This window comes from Ctenopharyngodon idella, chromosome 3 (genome assembly GCF_019924925.1).
Source record: "Ctenopharyngodon idella isolate HZGC_01 chromosome 3, HZGC01, whole genome shotgun sequence".
Classification (NCBI taxonomy): Eukaryota; Metazoa; Chordata; class Actinopteri; order Cypriniformes; family Xenocyprididae; genus Ctenopharyngodon; species Ctenopharyngodon idella.
Window position 1 is genome coordinate 10,615,677 of NC_067222.1, and position 26,205 is coordinate 10,641,881.

At 35.2% G+C, this 26,205-nt stretch overlaps 3 protein-coding genes across 3 annotated transcripts in view; 2 read left to right on the plus strand and 1 right to left on the minus strand.

Moving 5' to 3' along the window:
- LOC127509890 (GTPase IMAP family member 9-like) overlaps positions 1 to 23,297 on the plus strand; it is a 58,828-nt gene extending 35,531 nt beyond the window's left edge. The window contains exon 6 of the mRNA XM_051889155.1: positions 22,495 to 23,297. Within this exon, the coding sequence (XP_051745115.1) occupies positions 22,495 to 22,668 (174 nt within the window). The 3' untranslated portion in view covers positions 22,669 to 23,297. The remainder of the gene's footprint in view (positions 1 to 22,494) is intronic.
- Positions 1 to 26,205, minus strand: part of LOC127509878 (gastrula zinc finger protein XlCGF52.1-like) — a 298,674-nt gene that overhangs the window by 49,251 nt on the left and 223,218 nt on the right.
- LOC127509974 (DLA class I histocompatibility antigen, A9/A9 alpha chain-like) lies at positions 5,225 to 13,989 on the plus strand. Of its 2 annotated transcripts, XM_051889409.1 has the most exons (8): positions 5,225 to 5,569; positions 7,305 to 7,538; positions 10,141 to 10,419; positions 10,962 to 11,255; positions 11,951 to 12,070; positions 13,154 to 13,171; positions 13,448 to 13,500; positions 13,584 to 13,989. In XM_051889409.1, exons 1-7 carry the CDS (start codon positions 5,518 to 5,520, stop codon positions 13,495 to 13,497), a joined length of 1,047 nt encoding a protein of 348 aa, XP_051745369.1. In that variant the 5' UTR covers positions 5,225 to 5,517; the 3' UTR covers positions 13,498 to 13,500; positions 13,584 to 13,989. The 2 variants fall into 2 exon arrangements, with proteins under 2 accessions (XP_051745369.1, XP_051745370.1); XM_051889410.1 differs by lacking the exons at positions 5,225 to 5,569; positions 7,305 to 7,538 and adding an exon at positions 7,596 to 7,822.

Consider the following 26,205-nt stretch of genomic DNA (forward strand, 5'->3'; position numbering starts at 1 on the left):
GCCTCAGCTGTCTAAGAACGCTCGTCAATGATTGAATCTGAAAATGATTGAGATGGCCAATCGAATTAAAAAGCAGGCGGGGTTTACGTTCTCTTTTTGCTCGTGCACACAGTCTTCACAGAACAGACGGGCGCGTCAGTCGATCGCTTAAAGTCCCGGGTATACTTCACTTTACGCGCCCGGACGCGTCCGCGCATCTTTTAAAGTATACTAAACCACGGATGCGCGCGGATGACCGAGTTTGACACATGCGCAGTACAATTTTTTCTATACTCTTTACCAGACATCGTGTCATCAACGGGACATTCGCTGGGCAGGATGGGAGAAGAAAAATAGTGCATCCATTGCAACATAGTTCAGAAGATACACCAAGAAAACAGGAATGAAAAACGACGGAGAAGGCAGTTTACTCGTCTTGTTTTTGAATTGCTCTTTACACACTCTTCTTCGACGACTGCACATTGTACTGTACGTATTGCCACCTAGTGGACTCTTCTGTCCTGCTTGCGCATGCGCTTTTGCACGCGCACCGTCCGCGTGGTCTCGAAATTTGGGCTGCACGCGGACGGGATGTGCGGCCAGCCCTGCACGAAGGCGGACGGCCGAAGTATACCCGGGGCTTAACGCCATTGCGGAGGTTATATTTTTCCGGTAAAATTACAAAACAATTCCATTAGGGAATTTAAATATTTATTGCGGATTGATATATTTATTCACTAAACTGAAGAATCTCGGAACTAACAATAAATTGTATTGTGAAACTATATCACATTAAAAATGAGTTCTCAATATACTATTGAAATTGATTTCTGGACATCGTAATTTTATTTTTTTTCTACAGTTGTTATTGTACGTATCTGATATAGCATTGTATTAGCAGCAGTTTCGTTCACTGTTTTGTTTCTTTATGCTTTATTTAAAAAAAAAAAAAAAAAAAAAGGTCCCCCCGATGTTCAAGACGTGGTTACGGCCTTGCATCTAGGGCTTTTTTCTTTTTCGTTTCTCATCGCCAGACAGCTGTTGTCTTTTCCCGGGCATAGTTGTCACAAGTTTTCAGCCAGCAGCAAACATGAGGTGGGGCGTGGCGCGCGCACGTGCGAGAATGAATGGCGTGTCGCGGAGGGAGGGCTGCTGAACTCGACAAAGCCGTCCTGATATATAGCATTTATTATTATTTTTATTCAGTAAATATATTTTTGACAGGGAAGCTGTGCACAAACAGGAATATTTTTTCATTTATTTAAAAAAAAAAAAAAAAAAAAAAAAAAAAAGAGCACCCCAGAAAAAAAGGGCAATTTCTCTCGAGGAATAAAAAGGGCAGGGGCTCAAGCCCCCTTTTATGTCTATGTGTGCACGTGCCTGCTTACACGATGAATTAAACATGAAGTAGGCCTATATCAGGGGCGTTTCCTCCGAGGAGGCAAGGGAGGCAATAATGGATATTACAAAAATAAAACAACGCAAATGTTACAAAATTTGACATCAAAAAGTGTAAAAGTCACTCGTTTTTCTAAAGAAACCCTGTCAAACAGCGACACCCGCAGGTAAAATTACAGCGGTCCGCGTCTCTGTGCCTCCCTTCAGCTCATACAGTACATAAAGTATTGAATGAAAATGTCTCTGAAACATCTGTGTATTAGTCAAATATTGCATTTATTTCACTTCAACTGTGATAAAGTATGTAAACGCAGCGCGAGCGTCACTACGAGAAGCAGAAAGTGTCCGACGCGGCTACTCTCGCCGTTACATCCAGCCGCAGCCGATGTCGAACACACACCTAATAAAATAACATCATACAGACGTTGAAGATCTACATTTGACATAAAAGATAGAATATTATAGAATATTTCACAAAATTAGTTGTTTTTTTTTTTTTTTACTGTATTTTGATAAAGGAAAAAAAAAAATGCAGCTTTAGTGAATCTTCTTTCAAAAACTTACAGACCCAATGGTTTGGATGGTGTGTATATAATTTTTAAAAAATACATAATTTAAGGTAGAAATACATATTGTATTTTCACTTAATCATTTAAAAAATCATAAAAGTTAAATTGAAAACTGAATAAATTTCACATTTGAAGTTGAAACACAAACTTGATTATTTAATCAGTATCACAGAAACAGAGCTGTTTCATAAGAGCTGTCATCCACTCGAGCAGGACTGAAGAAACAGCACTGAGTAAAACATACAGTGGAAAAAAACATTTAGAGAAAAAGATTTAAAAAAAACATGTCATAAAACGGTGATTAAACTGTTCTCTCGAGGTGAGTGTCTCATTATTACTGCACAAAATATATACTTATTAAAATATTAATACAAAGAACTCATCTGGGGAACTCCTCCTGTGGAGTGTACTTTTTTAAAAGTTTAATTTTTTTCAAAGTTTACTTTGATTTTAAGAATGAATGAATAATAATGAATCACATATTTATGTATTTATGGTAGTTTTTATCATAAGGTCTATTTCTTGTCCCTTATTAAGAAAAAAACACAATAAAAGATGCTAAAACAGAGTTGAATTCATTATAGTGATCAAAATGAAACACAATGTCTGTTGTCAGTGTAATGAAGTACACATGAGGAGAAAATGGAGGAAAATAATGTTGTGGTATTTGAAACCCTGAACATATGGCCAGTCCATCACATGACATTGTCCATCAGAACAGGATCAGAATAATAAAATAACACTATTGTGGGCAAATAATTTAGTGTTAAAATCTGGCAGGCGAAAAGAGATTTTACAACGTTTTGACCTTTTTCTGGGTTGCCAATTGACGATCCCAATCAAATAGTCTCCCATTAAACAAAAATGATAAGAGTAAAACTTCAGGATGGTAAGCATTAATAAAGTCGTATGAGTCTCATCTTTGGACTTTCAGAAGTATCAGTGAATGACACAATCTGGTTTATTTTTCAGTTTTTCAGTTTGTTCTTGATACTCTTTCATCATCTCTGTGAGCTCCAGAACATGCTGCAGTTTTCTTTCTGTCGACTCATTAAACTCCTCTGCTTGTTTTCTGGCTTCATCTTCATGTTTCTTCTTCATCTCCTCTATTTCCTCTTAATGTTTCTGTTTCATTTCATCTCTCTCTTTCTCTTCTCTCCCTCTCCTCTGTTTTTCTTCTCTTTCTCTATTCTCGCTCTCGTTTCAGATCTTCAATCCTTTTCTTCCATCTGTTTCTCTCTTCTTCTCTTATTTCATCTACTCGTTTTCTTCTCTCACACTCTATTTTTCTCTCTCGCACCAGTCATTTACAATCTCTTTCCATTTTAGTTTTCTTTTCTAAATATTCTTCATTCTTCTAGAAGCGCATTTGTGAGGTCAGGCAGTGATGTTGTCGAGAAGGCCTGGCTCACAGTCTCCGCTCCCAAAGTTGGGAGCATGAAATTGTCCAAAATGTCTTGGTATGCTGAAGCATTAAGAGTTCCTTTCACTGGAACTAAGGGGTCAAGCCCAACCCCTGAAAAACAACCCCACACCATAATCCCCCCTCCACCAAACTTTACACTTGGCACAGTGCAGTCAGGCAAGTAGGGTACAATGGGGCAAAAGGCGCCTTTGATTTTATTTTTCTCTAAACCACTAGATGGCACAAAACTTGATGGCACAAAACTCAAAACTTGCCGCAGCACTTTCCTAAATATTGCTTTTCGAAAGCACATGCAAATTTGTCTGATCTTTGACATGATCACAGGCAGCAATGCAAAGTTGATTCTGAGGTAGTTTGATCTAATATTTAATGTTTTTAAAAATGTTGTTGATTTAAGTAACAGATGAGAATCCATTAAATTAATGTTTGTATTTTCAGTCTTCTTAATGATTTTCAGTTTTGTTCAAGGTAATTAAAGCAACAATTTTTCAATAAAGAAGAATATGTAAAAGTATGGTATTTGGGGTAAAAAGTGGACCTGCTGTTGGGGCAAAAGGCACGATAAATTACATGATAATGAATAGCTGGGTAAATGGTTAGATTTACATAGTAAATATCATATATCAAATGGGTATCCAACTTAGAGATAATACCCATATTTGTAATGAAACAATCATATTTTAAAATATGATATTAATCATATCATAATAAAATATAATTTATTGTTACTACTGTAAATCTATATTAAACAGGCTATTATGGGATCTCCTTAATGCCTTCAGAATTATTACTTTTTAAAATAATTTTGCTTCTGTATTTTTAAGATCTATTTTTATATTTACATAGGCCTATTTTAATGACAGTATATTTATTTAACAAAAATGAATTCTTTTATTTATAAAAATAAACAGAAAATAGAACAAATTTTGCAAAAGTGATTCTTTTGAACAAGTATTAACCTAGACATTTTTTAAAAACATATTATTTTAGCTAAAGTATTTGTATGAATACTGTGTGCTTTTGTGTGGGGCATCTTTTTTTTTTTTTTTTTTTTTTTTTTTTTTTTTTTTTACAATTTTATGTTTCTTTCATATAAGATATCATTTTTTATGAAAAGCTATGCATTTTTTCTTATTTTTCTACCTGCCAGTGAAACTGTGCTGTTACTGAACTGAATCAACATTGAACTGAATTGAGTTGATAATAATGACTCTTTTAGAGCTGCTTTACCGAATCTGTGTTCGTCTCATAACTGAAGAACTTAAGTGTAAGATTATTAATGTTATTGTCCTGTTTATTACAATGAAGCTGCTTTGAATTAGTCTGTACTGAATAAAGCGCTGTAGAAATAAAGCTGACTGATGATTCTGGTTCGTTCAGCATGTGTTGTGATGTGTTTAGTGAGAGTGTCTGTACAGATGAAGGTGTTTGTGTAACTGGATAACAGATGCTGTTTCTCATCTTAACGCAGTCAGATCTTCTGCTCCTCAACGGTGCTGTCTGTGTAGGGAGTGAAGCAGCTCACTGCGACTCAAGCAGAACTAGAAAGGTAATGACTAGTTAAATCTGTGATCAATCCAACTTAAAAAAAAAAAAAAAAGATTTCACATTTTATTATACAGTAGCCTATTTCAGAGTACTTTCCAGTGTTGATGTTTGTTGTATGTCCAACAGATGGCCCCAAATCTCCATTCAAACAGGTGAGACGCGTTCATTCATACAGAGGCTTCATCAGTCTGATCACGTGAACGTTATTACACCTGTACAGCATCTGGGAGGTTATATTTCTGACCAGTGCTCGCTTGTATCGTACCCGAACTTTTTCTTGCGATCAGGTGTTGTGCCGAATTCAGGTAGCGACTTCAACGAGGGGGTAATAATTTTGCAGACCCCCGAAAAAAAAATGCGATTAGCTCCGTAATCGGAAGTACACGACTTCATGATGGCTTCAGTCCCTTTTAACAGAATAATAACACAACCCAGTAATTCGGCATAGTGACTGATGACTCGATGATCGAGTGGGCGGGGTTTCTTTAGTTCAGGTGCGTTCAGACAGGTGTGTTAAGAAGAAAAGACACCGGCTTCAACTGGCTTTCTAGAAAGATGATTTAAAAATAAGACTGTTGACGACATGTTAAAACAAACATGCGATCCTCTGTGCTACTACTATTTGTTGGGATTCACCTCGCATTTGCCGGTGAGTTTATTTTGGGTTTAGATGTAGATTCATTTTACTTTTGACGTTTAAAAACTAACGCACAGAACTTCCGGTTTGGCCAGAACGGAGCTTATCTACTGTTTTTATCTATTTGCATTTATCTTTAACGTTGGAAGTAACTTTTATCATTAAAACAAATGTTTATTTACTGTGATCAATATCATATTTATGTGGCCATTTGTGTATTTAAGCAATAAAGACCCATATCGTTTGTCTGCTAGGTATTTTTACTTTCATTTTTGTGCGTTTGCAATTGTGTTCAATAACCTGTCAACATGCTGAACAAAATTACATTTGTAGCAGTTTTGCACATTGACAGTCTGAGATATGGGAGTTTTGTGTGTATCTTTGGATAGTTTACTAAATAAAACACTCTTGACATCACAATTGTATTGCATTACGGTATTTTAACTCCACAGTTTTTACTTAAAACAATCTTCATCAAAAATGAACAATTATTCAGTTATTTGTAATATACAATGCCATTGTAAAAAATTGTTTCAATAGAGATAGCTACTTTTTGATAGTTAGCTTACATTACAGCTTAAAACTTTTTTAGGAGGGTAGTTTGAATGTAGCCTAACTAGTTTTACTTATGAGTAGCTTGTCAAACCAGTTTCAGAGTAGATTTCCCATCAGTGTTCAGGTGTTGATTGTAAAGAATGCCTGTCAAAAATGCTGGCAACTTCTTTTCTCTCTCTCTCTCTCTCTCTCTCAAAAAAAAAAAAAAAAAACTGGTGGAGAAAGAGTTAAAGGTATGTGTTGTAGCTGTATATCTCAGTGTTTATTAAAGGTTCTTGGTTATTTGTTCTTATTTGTTGTCATACAATTCTCTTTTGGAAATGCTACATGCTCGCTGTGACAGAGATTGACAAGTAAATCATAAATATCACACTTCTAAAAACTGGGCAGGTTCCTTGAGAATGAACCTTGTTTGTGCTCCTTCTATAATGCAGAAGAAGAATCAGTCATTTATCATTCTCCTTGAATCTCTGGTCAAAAATTACCATGTTGTGGAGAAAAAAAAAAAAACATACAACAACAACAACAAAAAAACACGTCTCAGAATATCTTGTGTGTGAAAAAGTAGGCTACACAAAATAACTTATGAATTAGTTTGTGGTTATTATAGAAAAGCTGCATTTGTTGGCAAAATGGTAATATTAGTTGTGTTATACAAGCTGTGCTTGGAATAATAATTATGCAGGCAAACATTAGATTTGATGAAAATTACACTAGCAACTTTAAAACAAAATAAAAGTCAGCCACGTCAGGATAATTAACAGTTCCAAGCTTGACATATTACTGAAATATTGAAAGTTTATCATAACATTTATTTAACAGATGCCATGAGGATTTTATGATGAAATTTCCTAATTCTTGACACCAATGTCAATTTCACAAAAAACTACAATGAAATAAGAATAAGAAGCTAATCACAAGCAATAGGACAAAAAAAAACTACAGGAGAACAAATAAATAATAAATGCTAAAATCAGACATTGTATAAATTAATCAAATCAACAGCTCTCAGAAACAGTCTCTCGCGCATATGGAGAAATGAGTTGTCTTTCACTGCTGACTGTGATTCAAAGGCTTAAAATCACTTGTTTTAAACCACAATGCTTAAAAACACATGCTAATGGATAAAATGGTTGGTGACAAGGTGGTTGGTGATATAAGCCCATTTAATATGGCTGATTTCTGTCCACAGGAAAACACTCTTTGAAATATTTCTACACTTCTGTGTCTGGAGACGAAAATTTCACTGCAATTGGTCTGGTTAATGACGTTCAGTTTATGTACTTTGACATCAACACAACGAAAGCTTCACCAAAAACAGAATGGATGAGAGGGAATGAAGAATCAGATTTCTGGGACAGTCAGACATATTCATTGATTAAACAACATGACTGGATTTTAAACAAAATCTGGACAAAGTCAGCAGGTACGGTGAACACATCATCACAAGTACATTCACACATAATATTTGGCTTCTGATAGCATGACCCAGAATGAAAAATCAAATGAAAAATCCAACAGGAATTTAGTGCATGTTGTTGAATAAAATGTTACATTTACACATGTCTATTGTTACTGCCAATATATGTGGTTGTCGCCTTTCACTTCAGATAACAATTGTTTCTTTTAGAGCGGCTTGTGTAACCCCTCCTGGGACTCAAACCCTGGTCTCCGGCATGGGAGTCGATTATGTTAGGGACAGGTTTGACGGTATGGGTAGGTTTAAGGGTGTTTTGTTTTTTCTGGGTTAGAGATCGCAAACCAAAACTGGACCAATCAGCTCTGAGAAAAGTGACATATATCTGACACAATAAAGCCACTCCCCCTGTATCTCCTGCTTCAAACTGCAGCAGTGTTTATTCCTGCCTTGTAAATATTTCAGTTCATGATAGTTTTACATAACAATCTCTTCATCAATCAAATGAAGTCAATCACACTGATGCTTTTCCATGTTCCGTGTGATTGGCTGTTTGCCTCAAACTCTGGATCAAACCTGAGTCGACAGAGAATGTTTATACCAAGCGTTGTGCAACAGCTGATCCTGATCTAAACCAGGGGCCTGTATCATGATGGTAGTTGAACAAACTCAGGGTTATAGGATTAGTTTCAAGTTGACAAAACCAAACCACTCCAATCTGGATTTGTTGGTACCATGATGCTGATCATCAACTTTCTCTGTCAACTCAGGCTTTGATCCTGAGTTTTTGGAGCGCGTGCACATGAATGCATGACATAACTGGTGAACAGCCAATCACATGCCTTACAGGAGAGATAAACTCTGATTCACTTCTCGCGAGAGAGCCAGCACGATTCAAAACTCTTTTGCTAAAAAATGAAAAATTTAAACACATTTACACTAATGGAAAATACTTGTCTTTGAAAGAGGACAAATAAAAGAAATGATTTTTCTCTATCAGCGCAAGTGCAAGTTGTGAAGTTGATAGTCGATAATATATAGCGATACTCAAACATACAAGGTCACATGTAGTCATATTTAAAGAGTATATTTACACCTTATTTATATTACATATGATCTATATATATTAATGTTCATTGAAACTAAATGCCTAATAACAACAGTTAAACTAAACTTGCATGTGTGTAATAGATTAATAAAAATATAGATCAAATAATATTTAAAATCATAAAATAATTCTAATTATCATTAAAACCAGACAATTTCATCGTTAAATATTTGTTTTTACTATATAGTGCCCTTTAATTTGGAGGAAGAGAAACTGGGGGAGTGACTTTATTGTGTTGGGTGTGTCAGTGTCACTTAGCTTACATCTTCTTTGTGCAATTTCAGTTTGAGATCTCTGAACCAGAACATAACCTGCCCTGGAGCAGGTTAGCTGTGGAGCGTAAGTTACTATGGTGATGATCACTGCTAAAAGTCAAGTTACTTTCATGGTACCTAAAACCCAGTATTGGGGCAAACTAATCTGAAAGCCAGCTAATCCGGCTTCATAGTACAGGCCCCAGGTTGAGTTTGTCTAGTTCTGTCAACTCTAAACCTACTCTGAAACTCAAGAGTTTGCTCAACTAGTTTCATTCAACAGGCCTCAGAATAATAATAATAATAATAATAATAATAATAATGTTTTATTTATATAGCGCCTTTCCAGGGCTCAAGGACGCTTTACAATGTACAATTATCAAGGAAGAGATAATGCGAGTAGACAATGATGAAAGACAATAATGGACAGGGAAGCATACAGAAGAATAGAGTCAAGTACAAAAATACAAAACAGGACTTAAGAGACATAACATAACATTCAGAGAAATATTAGTAATAATGCAGAGCAATCAATTCATCAAATCAGAGGAATAACATTCAGAAAACAGGTGAGTTTTGAGTAATGATTTAAATTCAGAGATATTATTAACACAACAGAGTGAGCAGGAAGAGAATTCCAGAGAAAGAATGAATATTATATCGCATACAGGTGATACACTCGTTTAGTCTCTCTCTCTCTCATAATCCTCTACTACACAATACAATAAGCTTCAATGAAGCGACTCAATGTTCCTTCGTTACTAGTTTTAAAGTGATGTTTTAGAATTAGTAATGGAGGTTTGGGCTCAACTGTTAAACTGTCAACTTGAGATTTGAATCCGTGGCGGAAGGAAGTAGTTCCTCACAAAAGAGGGTTTTAAAGATTTTAAAAGATTTTAAAGACAATCTGTTGTTTTTTCTTGTTTATTTACACACTTGAGCCGTCGAAGTCAAACTGTTGCAAGTGGTACTCACTGCAGAGTCTATGATGGCCGGCTCCTCCTCTCTGGACGTCCAGTGGGGTGGAGAGATAGAGTTGTGGGTAGGGTTAGGGTGTGGTTAGGGTGTGGTTAGGGTGTGGTTGTACATTCGCCCCTCCTCACTGGACGTTAGCTCCCCCTCGCTGGACGTCTAGCTAACGTAAGCTCCACCCATTTGCTCTGCAGTAAGCACCTTCTCAACTGTTGTATAAACGCAATATCACAGTTGTTTGTTCACGTAGAGTGCATTATTCATATCGTCTCCTCAGGTGAGCACACATACCAGATAACCTACGGCTGTGAATGGAACGATGAAACTGGGAAAACAAATGTGTTCCGTCAGTATGCATACGATGGAGAGGATTTCCTGTTTCTGGATTTGAAGAGTGATAAATGGATATCTCCAATGATGCAAGGATTCAGAGCTCAAGAGACGTGTAACAATGCAACCGACCGTCTTGTGCACTGGAAACACTACCTTGAAATTGATTGTATCGACACTTTGAAGAAGCTCCTGCAGCTTGGAAAGAGCAGCCTGGAGAAAACAGGTACATGATTATTATCAGTGCATAGAAATGACACTTTAAAATCAGTCAGAGCTATAGAAATTTATATTCATATTTATAAGTAAATATGAAGATACATATTCATGATGATACATGAAACTCCTTGTAATTTGCACCTTGATAGCATGCAAATATTTCAGCCCATTTTTGCTTGTACACTCTCACAAAGGAACATGCAAAAGCTGTAACTGGGGCAGTGCCTTCCCAAAAGGTACTTTTGTACCTTTCTAATACGTACCTTTAAATGTACCAATATGGACCTTTTAGGTGCTGTACCTTTTGAACAGGTACCTTTCCAGTGGCATCTTTTGTACCTTTATTCTTTGAGTGTATAGAATATAGTATATGAATTTTACAAAATGAACAATAATGTGTTAATCTTTAAAATGAAGTGGTGTATAAACACAAATTTTAATCAAATAATCAAATAAGTTTGTTTTTTTTCTGTCCAGACTTTCAAGACCCATCTGGATATGCAAAAAATAAACTTACGCTTGACATAACCTTTCAGTGTCTCTCTCTAGTCTCTCCTCAGGTGTCTCTGTTACAGAAGAACTCCTCCTCTCCAGTGTTGTGTCACGTCACAGTCTTTTATCCCAGTGATATTACAATCACCTGGATGAGAAACGGACAAGAGCTTTATAAGAATGTGAAGGTTGGTAACCTTCTTCCCAATGAGGACGGCACCTTCCAGAAGACTGTGACCCTCCAGGCTGAACCTGATGAGTGGAGGAAGAATGAGTTCAGCTGTGTGGTGAAACACCAGAACAAAACCATCAGAAAGACTCTGACAGAGAATGAAATCAGGACTAATAATGGTAAGAGACTTTGTACAAGTAGAAGCCAATGAATGTTTTCTCAAACCACTATCAGAGAGACCAGAAGATACCAATGAACCGCTGCGTCACAATGCAGACACAAGTATGAGCTCGTAACTCCTGTTGTTTCCACACTGCACTGGTTACTGATAAATATAGCATTGATTTTAAAATTCTACTATTTGTTTATAAAGCCCTCCTTAATTTGACACCTCAGTACCTGACTAACATGCTTCATCCGTACACTCCTTCTAGAGGTTCAAGATCCTGTGATCTCTGTCTACTTACTGTTAAAAAATGAAATGATCGCGCCTTTACAACTGCAGGTGTGAAACTCTGGAACAGTCTTCCTCTTCACATTAGATTTGCTCCCTCCGTTTCCACCTTTAAATCTGTTATAAAGACATATTTATTCTCTCTTACATTCAATACACCTTAATCTTTGCTGTGATTGTTTTATTACTGCTGTGTGTTCCATAGTCTTTTTTTTAATTATTTATTTATTTATTCATTTTCCTGTACAGCACTTTGGTCAACATTGGTTATTTTTAAATGTGCTTTATAAATAAATATTGTATTGTATTGTATTGTATTGTATAATTAGTTTTTGTGTCTTCAGAATTTTGTCAAGAAGGTGTCAACCACTTATTAACATTGAATCTTTCAGCAATCTGATGTATGTTTTCAATAAACAGAAACCGCTGCTCCGGTTGACATGACTGTTGTTGTTGTTCCTGTGGTGATTCTGTCGCTGTTGCTGTTGCTCATCATTGCTGTCGTCGGGTATTTGTTATATCAGAGGAAATTGAAGTCAGGTGAGAAACAGTAATGTTTCATGATTATTATCTTAGTACTAATAGTCATATTATGTAGTATTATTTGAATTAGTAGGACAGAACCAGTTTCTTTTTTAATTGTTCGTAAATCCTCTCCTACATAAATGTCCCTTAAAGGGTTAGTTCACCCAAAATGAAAATTCTGTCATTAATTACTGACCCTCATGTTGTTCTACACCCGTAAGACCTTCGTTCATCTTCGGAACACAAATTAAGATATTTTTGATAAAATCCGATAGCTGTCTGACTTCTCAATAGACAGCAACTTAACCACCACATTCAAGGTCCAGAAAGCTACTAAAGACATATTTAAAACAGTTGAAGTGACTGCAGTGGCTCAACCTTAATGTTATGAAGTGATGATAATACTGTTTATGCACAAAAACAAAACAAACATAATGACTTTATTCAACAATATCTTCTCTTCTGTGTCATTCTCATACATTAGTTACATCCAACGCTTCCAGGTTCTACATCCGAACACCGACTCATTATTGGCCGGCTCCTGCGTCAGCATCACACGGATGCGTTGTGCTGATCACATGACCAGCTTTGGCCAATACTGAGATGGCATTCAAACGTAGAGCCTGGAAGCACTGGATGTAAACAAGAATGACACAGAACAGAAGATATTGTTGAATAAAGTTATTATTTTTGTGCACAAAAAGTATTCTCGTCTCTTCATAACATTATGGTTGAACCACTGCAGTCACTTCAACTGTTTTAACAATGTCTTTACTACTGTTCTGGACCTTGAAAGTGTTGATTATATTGCTGTCTATTGAGGAGTCAGATAGCTCTTGGATTTCATCATTTGTGTTTCAAAGGGCTTACGGGTGTGGAACAACATGAGGGTGAGTAAATAATGACAATTTTCATTTTTGGGTGAACTAACCCTTTAAAGCAACAATTTATGTAAATCTAGTTTTTGAACAACAGAAATTCTCACTGCTCATGTTTCATGACTAATGCCTTTTGAGAATTAAAATGTTGGTGACATTTTATTTTCAAGACCATTTTTCTTGATTATTGAACTTAGATTTCATTTTGATTGTTTTTCAGGATATGTTCCTGCTAAACGTGAGTACCCTGTAATCTGTGTTTGGTGTAAAGGTATCAGAGGTGGCCGAGCTGTCTATATAGAATAATGTATTATATTTATATATTTAAACTTAAAATGTTTTGGTAATGTAAAATAAATTCTGACATGAAGTAAATAAAGATTATAGTATTATACAATGAATCATCGTACAATTAATAGTTCTGTAAACACTGTATGAATAAGACCTCTGCAAATCCAGAAGAAATTCTGGAATGAGTCGGAATGACATTTTAAAAGTTGATTTTCTGTTGCAGCGTCTCCCAGTGGCTCTGAAAACTCAGTTCAGTCATCAGTAGTGGCGTGAGACGTGAGTTACTGTTTATTGATCACTGCAGCCGTCTGGAGCAGACGAGGTGAAGCTGATTTAATGTGTGATTTTGATCATTTCAGGAGATCAGACGGATGATCGAGGAGAATCATCAGATCTCACTCATATGTCTACTCTCATCTTCAGTTTTCTTCATTCATCACATCATTTATTCACTTTATGAATATCAATGTACTGTTTTATTTTTTTATCATTATGTCTTTTTCTTGGATATATTTTTAAATGAAATACCTTTTATTATAAAATGTACATACTATGTATATAAATGTATCTAACAGGGTGACTGAGGGCCTTTCAGAACAGTGATTATTCATTTGCCTCGCTGTCAATATGTGCTTATATTTTACTGTTTATTGATATATTTGTTTATTGATATTCCGCTTCAATATACATCTTTTGAGTGATTTATAATCAAGTAATTAATCAATATGTATCCTTCCAAATAAATAATTTGAATGACTTCTTCAACTTATGTTAAAGCATTTATTTTCCTTTTCATCTTCAAACACTCGAGAATAATGATGAATATTGTCTGTACCTCTCACTGAGAGAAAACTACAATTTATCAGTATGTTTTGGGGAAGTATCCTGTTCAACCAACTTCAGCCTTCAAGTATCTGTGTATCTGTGCTGTCTTCATTCATCACAGATATGATTTGTTACAGTCATAGACAATATATATATATATATATATATATATATATATATATATAGACAGACTCTTACATGTACAAGTCTATGATGAGCTGAAGCTGAAGCTGAAAACATCATCCATTTTATGAATGTTCATAAGTTTGATAAAGCTGCTCTTGGAAAACAACTGAGAACAGATTGAAATGTTATTATATACTTCACAGTATTTCTGTTAATTCAGAAAGGTTTTAAAACATGCCATGGTCTGTTCTGGAGGTCAAATCATGTTTGATCTCTTCACATAATGTTGGTTTATAAGAATCCTAATTTAGTTTTCACGTGTTCATCATTAATGCTCAATCATCACTTCATTTTCTCATTAACTTCAACACTGTTTCTATATTAATTTAACACTCTCGGTGTGGACACACATGAACATACAGGCCTGGGTTCTTGGGGTTTTGCTGTGTCCTCCATACTGACATCTTCAGTTTATTCATGTGTACATAGAGGTAAATATCAAGCCATTATATCATTATGGTCATGACACACACACACACACACACTGTTCTCTGATATTTTGCAGAAGTACAACATTTTCTTGTGATTTAAACTACCGTGTGTATTCAGTAAATGTCCAATCTGAGCTCTTTCGGACGGAGCCGATAACATCTGAAGAGTTTATGAACCTGTGATTTTTTAGAACAGTTTAACTTCACTAAAGACAGTTTGTGTCTGAAGATCGGCATTACAGTGAGTATTTTTATTACAAGACATGAGGAGGACAAGCTATAATAATTCTAATAGCAGATTTAATAACACTGACATTTGCAGTGTAATGAAATACATCATTCTCATCCTTCTGTATGGTCAGAAACACAGTGAGTGAGATAAAACAGTGTAGAAGAGATGAATGAGGGATCTCATGTTATCATGAAACTAAAAGTAGGTGTGGGAGGAAGAGTTTCTCAGAGCTGCTGGAATAAAAAAAGAATGACATTTCTGGAGAAATCTGTCACATCTTACACTTTCTGTTAAATATTGAGTGTTTCATGAAAAAAAGGTATTTAAGTGTTTTTAGTTCTATGTAAGAGTGATTTAAAGTGATTTACAGTGTAAATATGCAAACATTTAATTTGATCTGACATCTTTTTACATCTGAGACTTTTTTGACATTTATTTATTTTTTACGTTTCATCATTTCACTAAGTAGAATGAAGTGAATGAAAGAGAAACTGAAGTTTAAAAATACTGTTTTTGTACATTTTGTATGTTTCTCTTAATTGAATAAATTATGAAGTTTCTCTTTCACAGGTCCTGAAGCTCATCTGAGAACAGAACAACAACAGAAGATAATGGTAGATATAAAACAATTCAAACATTAAAAAAAAAAAAAAAAAATAGACACACATGCTTGTGTTTTGGGAACTAGACAAATGATTATATTACTTTATTATGAATGTGTCTGATAATCTGATGCGTTATAGAGGAGCTCAGCCTTCAGATGAAGCAGGTAATCTTGAACAGATGTTAATTATAACACAAATCATACATTGTCCACAGAAACATACATCAGTGTCACAACATACTCTATATAAATAATATGCATATTGTTGTAAATTTGAGATTTTCTCTCCTCCTGTTGAAACACATGTAGCAGCGCAAGTGCAGATGAATGACATTAATATTGTTATTGTCTCTATTGGAGACAAACAATGACTCCATACATGAGACGCTAATTAAACTATGAGAATTAATATTTTTGATTTTATTACATAAAACATGATGAAAGACAACCAAATGTGATTGACAGCTTTTTATGTTGCAAAAATTATGTATGAAAAATGGAAATTAATTAATTGAGCATGTAATTGAAAAAATAGTTTCTGTAGGTTGAAAAGTGTATCATGTTTAAGCCACACATTTCAAATGATTGCTATTAAATGTTAAAATATATTTGGTCTGGAGCTGTTACACAGTATTTTTAACTTTAGTGGTATAGTATAAAATGTACTACTTTATCTATGCATGCTTCATTCATTCAGAAGAGTCTTGTGTGAATTCATGATTTCTGAAACAGTATACAACTGACAACCTTTTATCTGCATATTTAACAGGTATACATTAAGAGTAATTTTCTGCTTATTTGCATTATACATGACATATATCAACACTCAGTTTTGTCTATTAAGAAATAGTATAGCTTTCCTGTAAGAAGTGTGTTAGGTAAATAAGTTGTACTTTCCGGTACTGAATGTCTTGAGACTTAAAATCGATACCTTAATTTCTCAAACCATCTTTTCAGAAACAGAATCAGCTTTATTGCCAAATACTGTGGGTTTACACATACAGGAAATTTGTTTTGGTGTACTGGTGTTTAGAAATAGTATGTAAATAAATAAATAAATAAATAAATAAATGACATCTGAAAGTTAAGATAGTAAAGTGAAAAGAAATTTTGAAATAAGAAGCATAAATATAATGTATAGTAGTTTCAGTTATCATGTTTGAAACAAGAATCACTTACCTGAATTCATTTATCTTTTAATATGATTGTTAAGAGCTTACAGATGTTAAGTGGAATGAACGCAACATTTAGGTGAGATACAGCTGTTGCAGTGTGAAGAAGAGCAGACCAGACAACAAGGGTTGCAGAAATAACCCGATGTTTATTGACATGGGAGAAATTGGACACGAAGAAAACGAGGGTGTCGCCAAACAAAAGAAATAATCAAAACAAAACCCCATTAACTAAAGCCCACACCCCTAAACGAACTACCAAAAATAAGATGTAGAAACAAAACCGAAAACTTCGGCGTATACGACGCCCTAACTAAACTTACTACATAAATAACCAAAAATACAATGGAGGCAAACACCCACACACTAACTAACATAAATTACTAACTACCAGTTCGAGCCGTCACTCACTACGGAATTAACAGTTGTCAGGGAGGTTGAGATTAACACTGAGTAGGGCTGTACATAACAAAGCGATCATTATTTGCCAATCAAGTGGTTAACAGATAATGACTTCACACCAGCATACGAATGCGCACATACAATGAACATGTGAAACTTGTATCACGCTCTAACTCCATCAGATTAACTATTACACAAGTGCATCAAACAACTCACAGAATACTGTCTCAGTAAACCACAGACTAAGTGAACAGTTCAAAGACACGTAGATTGGCTGAGTGCTTCTGGCTCGACAAAGGTGAGTGAGGTCCGAGGCCCAAACGCTCACTGCAGGTGGAACGCCACCAAAAGCCCTTTAAACGATCAGCAACCCGCAGATTGGCAGAACGCTGGTCGTGACGTCAGAACGTTTCCGGTTTTCCGGTCCAATAAGATCAACCTAAACAACTCGATGGATAGATAACAAAAGAGAGGGAGGAAACAAACAAAAAACAAAATACAAAAAATTACGTGGAACATAACAATGATATTTTATACGAAGTTAATAACGTGATTCGGATTGTAAATAAACAGCAAAAGGAGGAGGATCTGTTCATGTCCGTGTTCGACTTTCGCGCTCGCGTCATCGTGACGTCACCGTTTTACTTCCGGTTTCGTGAATGTGTTGAGCATAAAATGGCGCACAGTGCAGGTTATCTTTGATTAACAACAAATATGCACATTTTCATGCTAGACACGTAATGATAGATCACAGTCAAATAAAATCCTTCTAAAGCAATGACTGTAGTGTTTATTCATAAGACATTTCCGTGTAAAAACATCTCGGCTAGTAGGCTGTAACGTACTTGTTTACGAGTTGCGAATCAAGGAAGCAGTAATACAGGCCATTTAAAACTGGCAGATATACATTTAATAAAAAAAAAACATAACTTCAAAATCTCTTGTTCTGCGAACTTTATTACATCCGTCACTTCGTTCACGTCGTTTTGTGATGATGAGAGAGAGACTGAGACTGTAAAATGAAACTTCTAGCTTAAAATGGACACAAAAATAAAGTTGTTCTGATCTATTGAGTTGTATTTCACTGTCGCTTAAATAAATAAATAAATAAATCTTTCTTTTAAAAAAATAAGTGTGTGACTCATAGCCAGAATAAAAACACAAAACAATTATAGGCTAATAATAACAGGTAATTTATTCATTGTGATTCTGACATCCAAGTTTCTCTTTTCCCGTCATTGTGGAAAACACTCATATGTTTGTGCAATTTGTGTTTGTGTTTTGCAGCAGGCAGAAGTAGTCCGGACTTTGATCGGCCCAACAGTAAGGCTTTTTTAATCACAGTGTTTATGATTGTGTCAGAAATTAGGATTGTGGGTAATGAGTAGTACACAAAGGCATGTAGTGCACATAATAATGTTCACCAGATTCACTTACAGTTTGCGTTTTTCTGTTGGTTTGCAGTGGGCAAAAGTTCAGATGATGATCGACCTCACAGTAAGTCAGATTAACATGAAAGTATTATACTGTATAGATTTATAGATTTGATAAGCTGTGACTGTTCATCATTCAACTTCAAGCTAATTGCTGTCATGGCTGTTTATGTTGAAGTGTTTCTGTTCCTTTTGTAGCCGAGTTTAATTTCCCATGTTTGTTTCCTACGGAGCCCCTAAAGGGACATGGTGGTAGAAAAAAAAAATGGGAAGGGAGGAAATTTTAAGTGCTGGTGGAAAAAAAAAAATTGTGATGGGAGGATTTTTTTTTTTTTTTTTTTTTTCAAAACTTTTGCGTTCCCTCGCAAAGTTATAATCGTTCCTTTGCTGTGAGCTCGGACAAACACTTCCTCTTTAATGTCCCGTTGGCTGGCAGTAGTGTTTCAGTTAGTAACATACGTTAACAATGCACACAAATAATGCGCAGCTCTTAGAGTTTGAACTTGTTGGACTCAAATACTATAAAGAAGGTGGCGGAGATACACGTCTGAAGGGACCGTCTGAAAAGTGCAAAACCCGAAACCCTTTTGCTCATTTTATATTATGTAAAATACTCAGTAACTTCACTGTAACACACTGTACTGTCACCAAATTTAGTTCATACATCACTGCTCTCCTGCTGGTTGCACTGGAACACTTAGTTTGAAAAAAAAAAAAAAAAAAAAGCATAACTTTTATAATTATTATTTATTAAATAAAATCAATAACTTCACTGTTATGAGTAAAAAATATTAAATAAATTGTAATGCCATCAAATCCAGTAAACAATTATCATGCAAAAGCTGTGTACCAACATCATTTGTGTAAAGAAGGCCTTTATGTGCTACTTGCCAAACTAAGTGTTGTAGTACCTAACCAGCAAGAGAGCAGTGATGTATGAACTAAATTTGGTGACAGTACAGTGTGTTACAATGAAGTTATTGAGTATTTTACATAGGCTAATATAAAATGAGCAAAAGGGTTTTGGGTTTTGCACTTCTCAGACGGTCCCTTCAGACGTGTATCTCCGCCGCCTGCTCATAGAGACCAATTTATTATAAAGCACATTTGAGGAAAATTGGGTTGTTGTAGCTCGTTGTCTAGGTTACTGTGATTGGAAGTAGCTGCATTTGTGTTTTAACAACGTTTAGCTCACAAGTTATTAATCCGGGAAGCTCGAATCTGTGAATATATCGCTAACTTTACTGAACTGCTTGAAATAAGCACTGACTGCATTTCTTTATATTTGAGTCCAACAAGTTCAAACTCTAAGAGCTGCGCATTATTTGTGTGCATTATTAACGTATGTTACTAACTGAAACACTGCCAGCCAGCGGGACATTAAAGAGGAAGTGTTTGTCCGAGCTCACAGCAAGGGAACGATTATAACTTTGCGAGGGAACGCAAAGTTTCTCGGGGGAACGCAAAAGTTTTGCGAGGGAACGCAAAAGATTTGGAAAAAAAAAAAATCCTCCCATCCCAAATTTTTTTTTCAACCAGCACTTAAAATTTCCTCCCTTCCTATTTTTTCCACCACCACGTCCCTTTAGGGGCTCCGTAGTTTCCTGTTTCCTGTGTATAAAAAGGTACAAGGTTCTATATAGGTCCCGCACCCTATATAGAAATAAATTAATTAAATAGAAAGGAATAAAATTCTCAATTTTAAAGAACTCTTTGTGCCCTAAAGTTTCTAAAGATAAATGTCCTAAATGATTGCATAATAGTTGTTTATGTTCATGTTTAATCAATTATTTCAATTTCTATTGATAAAGTATGAAAATATTTAATTAAAACAACATCTGTAAAATGATCGTATGAAGGGTTCTGTATATGAAGCACCAGAGTTTAGCATGTTCTCATTTATTTCCATAGTTACTGATTAGTTCTAGTTTGGTTCGTTAACCTGCGTGTGTGTATATAGCCTGTTATTTTATTCACTGATAGTCAAGTTTTGTGTTAACATTCTGACATTTTGACTTCATGTTTCCTTGTGATCTTTGCAAATAAATACAGCTTGCTATTAGATCCTCTCCTCTCACTTTTCAGAACCAAACTGTGACTACTGCATTTGAAGAATTGTAATATTTATTTTAAAGTACATAAAAAATATTTTAAAGAAAGGATTTAGTTGGGAGAATTTATGTTTCTGTGGTAAATTTTTGTATGTTTTTATTTTTTCCCTCTTGCATCATGTTAATGTTTATTTCTAGTATATGGAGTAAAAATGGAGGAAACAATGGTGATGCCAAATCCATGTTTAAACTTGGTGCTACTGGGAAGAATAGGAGTTGGGAAAAGTTCATCAGGAAACACAATACTGGGAAGAGAAGCTTTCATATCAAAGAAAAGCTCCAAATCAGTCAATCGAGATGTTGCTGCTGAAGTCGGTGAAGTTTGTGGGTTTCCAGTCACTGTTTATGACACACCAGGATTTTCTGGTTCAGAGAGTAAGGAAGAGCTTAGGAAATATGAAGAGGTTCTTCGGAAATGTGAATCTGGTCCCTGTGTGTTTCTGCTGGTCATCAGAGCTGAAAGATTCACTGAAGAAGAGAGAAAAACTGTGGAGAAGATTGAGAAGCTGCTGGGAGAAAAACAGCTGAAGAACACCTGGATTCTCTTCACCAGAGGAGATGAACTGGAAGAAGAAAATGAGACCATAAATTAAGTCATTAATGAGAATGAACCACTGAAGAAACTCATTCAGAAATATGAGGACAGATTCCACGTGTTCAACAACAAGAAAAAAGTACAGAATGAACAAGTGAAATCTCTGCTAACTAAAGTTTTGCGGAACAACTTAAAGATTCGTAAGTGGATTTTTACTACATCTTTCAACTAAGGCATAAAAAATAGACTTTATTTATCCAAAATAACAGGAATATTTCATTTATTATTTCACAGTACTTGAAAGTTTCCAGAGGAAGATTAGCAGTAAAGGATAGCTTTTCAGAAATGTTTCTGACATTAATAAAAAGAGTGGCTTAAAATTAATGTAAAAATGTAACAAACTAAAAGAGTTTAAGCAGCAGCCAGAGCAGCTTTACAGAGAATGAATGTTTCTGCATTACGATCTGAAGTCCTCGCAGGGGTTGGCATCATCTCACAAATGTTATGTCATCTCAAGACTTTTAAGAGGCTGGATCAAAGGAGCTGGAATAATCTCTAGTTACAGAGACAGAAGAGCTAATGGAAAATAATTAGTGAAGCTGCTGTTCATGACATTACAAACATAACTTAATAGGGGTAACCAGTGTGGAGATGACAGAATTGATACTGTATGTTAACTGTAGGAAACTATAGTAATTTAGCACAACTTGTTCATGTTGTATTAAAGGATGTAATTCTTCTTTTGGTTGTATTTGTTTATACAGTGTCAAAAAAACCACAGCGAAGGATTCCCATCAACATCCAGGATATTCCTGCTGACAGTCTCCCATCCAGACGGATTGTTCTTCTGGGTAAAGGTGCTGTTGGGAAGAGTGCATCTAGAAACACAATACTGGGACAGAGAGTGTTTAACTCTGAGATGAATGCATGTTCATTAACCCGTGAATATTCAGATGTTCACGCCACTGTTTCAGGCAGATCTGTGTCTGTAGTTGATACTCCTGGATTCTTTGACACACACATGAAACCTGAAGATTTAGTGACAGAGATAGCAAGAAGTGTTTATTTATCCAGTCCCGGACCTCACGCTTTTCTCATTGTGTTCAGAGTAGATGACAGATTCACTGTACAGGATCAGCAGATTCCACAGTTCATTGAGATGTTGTTTGGTCAGGAGGTGTTCAAATATTCCATCATTCTCTTCACTCATGGAGATCAGCTGAGAGGAAAGCCTATAGAAGAACTCATTAAGGAGATCAATATATTAAGTCATCTAGTTGATCAGTGTGGAGGCAGATATCACATCTTCAACAATAAAGATGTGAATGACAGAGAGCAGGTGAATGATCTACTGCAGAAGATTGACACAATGATAGAGCAGAATGGAGGAGGATACTACAGTAATGAGATGTTTGAAGATGCTCACAGATTCAAACAAGAGGGAGAAGAGAGGAGACAGAGAGGAAGAGAGGAGAAAACAACAAGTGGAGAAAGAAATACAAGAGGAGACTAAGATAAGAGGACTAGAGAGTAGAGCAAGACCAGTCAGTGAAAGTGACAGATGCACAGTACTTTAAGTTTCATTCTGTAATTTTTTTCCCTCTTGTTTGTGTTGGAATGTAGAATGTATCATTTCCAGTAGATTAACATGTCTATATAGCAGGGGTGTCCAGACTCAGTCCTGCGGGCCACTGTCCTGCAGAGTTTAGCTCCAACTTACCTCAACACACCTGTCTGGAAGTTTCTAGTAGCTGCTTTGGGTGTGTTCAATTGGGGTTGGAGCTGAACACTGCAGTGTCCCTCCAGGAGCAGGACTGAACCAGTAGTCCATGGATATTGAGAATAGAATCAGGTTTCTTAATCAGGAAATACATCAAGCAAAGCCTGTATCTGCAAGACAACACTATATATACAATAATAATAGAGTTTCTTTTATTATTTCATTATTATTATTACTATTATTATTATTTATTTATTTATTTATTTTTTTTGAAAATAGACTTAAGGGTACAATACACAGAGTACACAGAATACATCCACGTTTAACCCTATACTTATGGACACATATACACAGTTATACTGTACATTGCAGGATGCAAGTACAGGGCAAACAAACAAGTAAAAAAAAAAAAAAAAAAAAAACGATACACGTAGTCTAGGTCACCAAACACCTAATTTATCCACACCTTTGATTATATGTATTATGTCATGTTTCAAGTTCATCTGTCCAGGAACTTTAAAAGAGGGCTCCATATTATTTCAGAAGCAGTCATTTTGTTTCTAAGTCATTTTTTTCAAGTGTTAATGTGTTTGTCAATAGATTGAACCGTTGGGTAATAGATATTTTTATTCTATCCTATGTATTACTTTTTTAGCTAATATAGATGAAGTAAACATAAACGTTTTTGTTACTTTTGAAGCATTAATGGGCGAAAGATCTCCTTAAAGAAATACTGAAGGGGACTCAAAGTCTAGAAGCACTTCAAGTTTATATATGACTTCTGACCAGAATTTCTTTATGTATGTACAGTTCCAGAAGGAGTGAATAATCTAAACTATTTTGACAGTATGTACATGTATTTGTACCACATGGACTCAGTTTGTTTGTTTTCATTAGTCACACGTGGTCCTTTGTTCTGTTTTCCCGCCACAATCAGTCACCATGGACACTGCACTAATCATCACAGCTGTTTGTCATTTGAGTTAATCGTCTGTGTATATAATTTCAGTTCAGTTGATGTGTCTTTGTCTGGTCTCGTTTCGGTTGTGTGTGTATGTACCTCGACCGGTTTGGATTATGTTAAACCTTGTTTTGGAACTTTATTCGTCTTTTGTTTTCATCTGTCTGCCTGCCTGTGCACACACGTTACAGAATTAGTGTAAACAAAAACAATTTACTTTGGGTGAAATACACAAAATATATTATTTTTTATTGTAGCAACTGTATTCTGGAATTACTAGATATGAAAAAAAAAAATATCTTTGTGAAGTTCTAAAAGGTCTAGATCAGTTTATTCAGAATAAAAATTATTATTCCATTTATTTGTCGGTAGAGAAATTATCCTTGAAAGATAGCATATTATATATTCGTAATAGTGATTTGTTAAAATATCTTTTTCAAAGAGTTCATGATTAAAATTCACAAAGGTATCGATATTAAGTGTACTTTTTATAGCTTCCTTTAATTATTGGTAGCATGTGTTGGAATTGAATTTGATTGGAAGAGAAAAGATTTTTTGTTGATAGTGAACTTCTTGTTCCATGATGGAGTCAAACTGGATGGTGAAAAAGACTGTTAATTTCCACCACACTGATAAAGTAGTAGTAATAATAGAAATGTGGTGCGTTTAATCCTCCCAAAGACTTGGGCTTCTGTAAAGTTGTGAGTTTGATTCTTGGTTTCCATCCTTTCCAGTAGAATGTATTAACAATTCTGTTAAGAGAGGAAATCCAGCTAGAGGGGGGAAAACAGGAGTCATAGAAAAAAGGTAATTCAATTTTAGTAATAAGATATTCTGCCCATCAAAGAGATGGGGAGATTGTTCCATCTTTCTAGATTGTCTCTAATTGTCTTGAGTAAAGAAATAAAATTAAGTTTAAACAGATCATTGACGTTCAAGTTATATGAATTCCGAGATAATAAATGGAATGGATGGTTTTTTTTAAAGGAAGACTGACAAATCCTAGAATCCCATTTAAGTATTGATAGAGGAAGAATTTTTTATTTTGACCAATTTATGGATACACACATACTCTTTAGTGTCTTGTTTGGGGCATAAGAAACATTTTCATCAAATTGTTTTATCCTTTATCACAGCCTGGTCTGTCTTGAGGATGCTGGTCACATGATTTGTTTCAAGTTTTCTGTGATCAATTAGTCAGCGTGACCTAAATCCAACATGGGTGCCATTGGTGCAGGACATTCAGATTTTGTGTAAAGTAAATATTAATCTTACTTTTTTCAGAAAAAAAAGGTAAAAATATTTTTTGAGGTAAAAATATTTCACTTATAAAACTGATATTGTTACATTTTGTTGACTATATCTTTGCATTTTAACTAAATATTTTCTTGCAGAGCTTCACACAGCTCATTTTATGGTAGAACAGGGGTGTCCAACCCTGTTCCTGGAGGCCCACTGTCCTGCAGAGTTTAGCTCCATCCCTGATCAAACACCCCTGAAACACAAACAAATCTTAGGATAAAAGTCTTTAGGATAACTTAGAATTTGTTTGTTTCAGGTGTGTTTGATCAGGGTTGGGCACCTCTGTTCTACCAACGTGGGCAACGTGACTCAGGAGTTACAACTCATAAAATCCAAACTACATAAAATTTTTCGAAAATTCTTTTGGATATGTTTTACTTAAGTCCAGATAACATAAAAAAGAGAAATTAAATGTTTTTTTGTTTTTTTTTTCTGCTGATCATTTTCCAGTCTTGCCTGTTTAAGGGTTAACTTCATATGCTTCAACTTCGAAACCCGGACAAGGATTAAATTAAGCCAAGAGTAGGCCTTAATCCAGAATAGTTAAATGTGTCTTAAAAAATTGCTTTCTGAAACACAGATTAAGTACAGATTACCAAAACCTGCACTGTGGAGTCCTGAATTAAAATAAATCAGAATAATTAAAAACCAACTGTGCTAATCTGAATTAGCATGAGAGAGTTTGCATAAAACATGGAATGAACCAGGAAAAGCTTAAAATTGCATGGAACTGAAAAGCAAATCCAAGGAAAACAATGGCAGCAGAAAAAGGCTGCAATCAAAAAAAAAAAAAAAAAAACTTTACTAAACAAGAGAGTTCTTTCAAAGCAAGCAAAATACATCAGATGTAAAATAAAAAAATAAATAAAAAATGCCTGGAAAAGTATTTGTCATAAATTAAGTATAAATAGGCTAGATGAATGTTTTTTATTATTATTATGCAAACACACAATTACAATTAGTCTAGATATGACACAGGTTTAATCTAAAGCACTATCATAGTGGTTGCTTTATTATTAAAGCAATTACAAATATTGTCTGCAGGTCCTCAACCCAAGCACAACCCA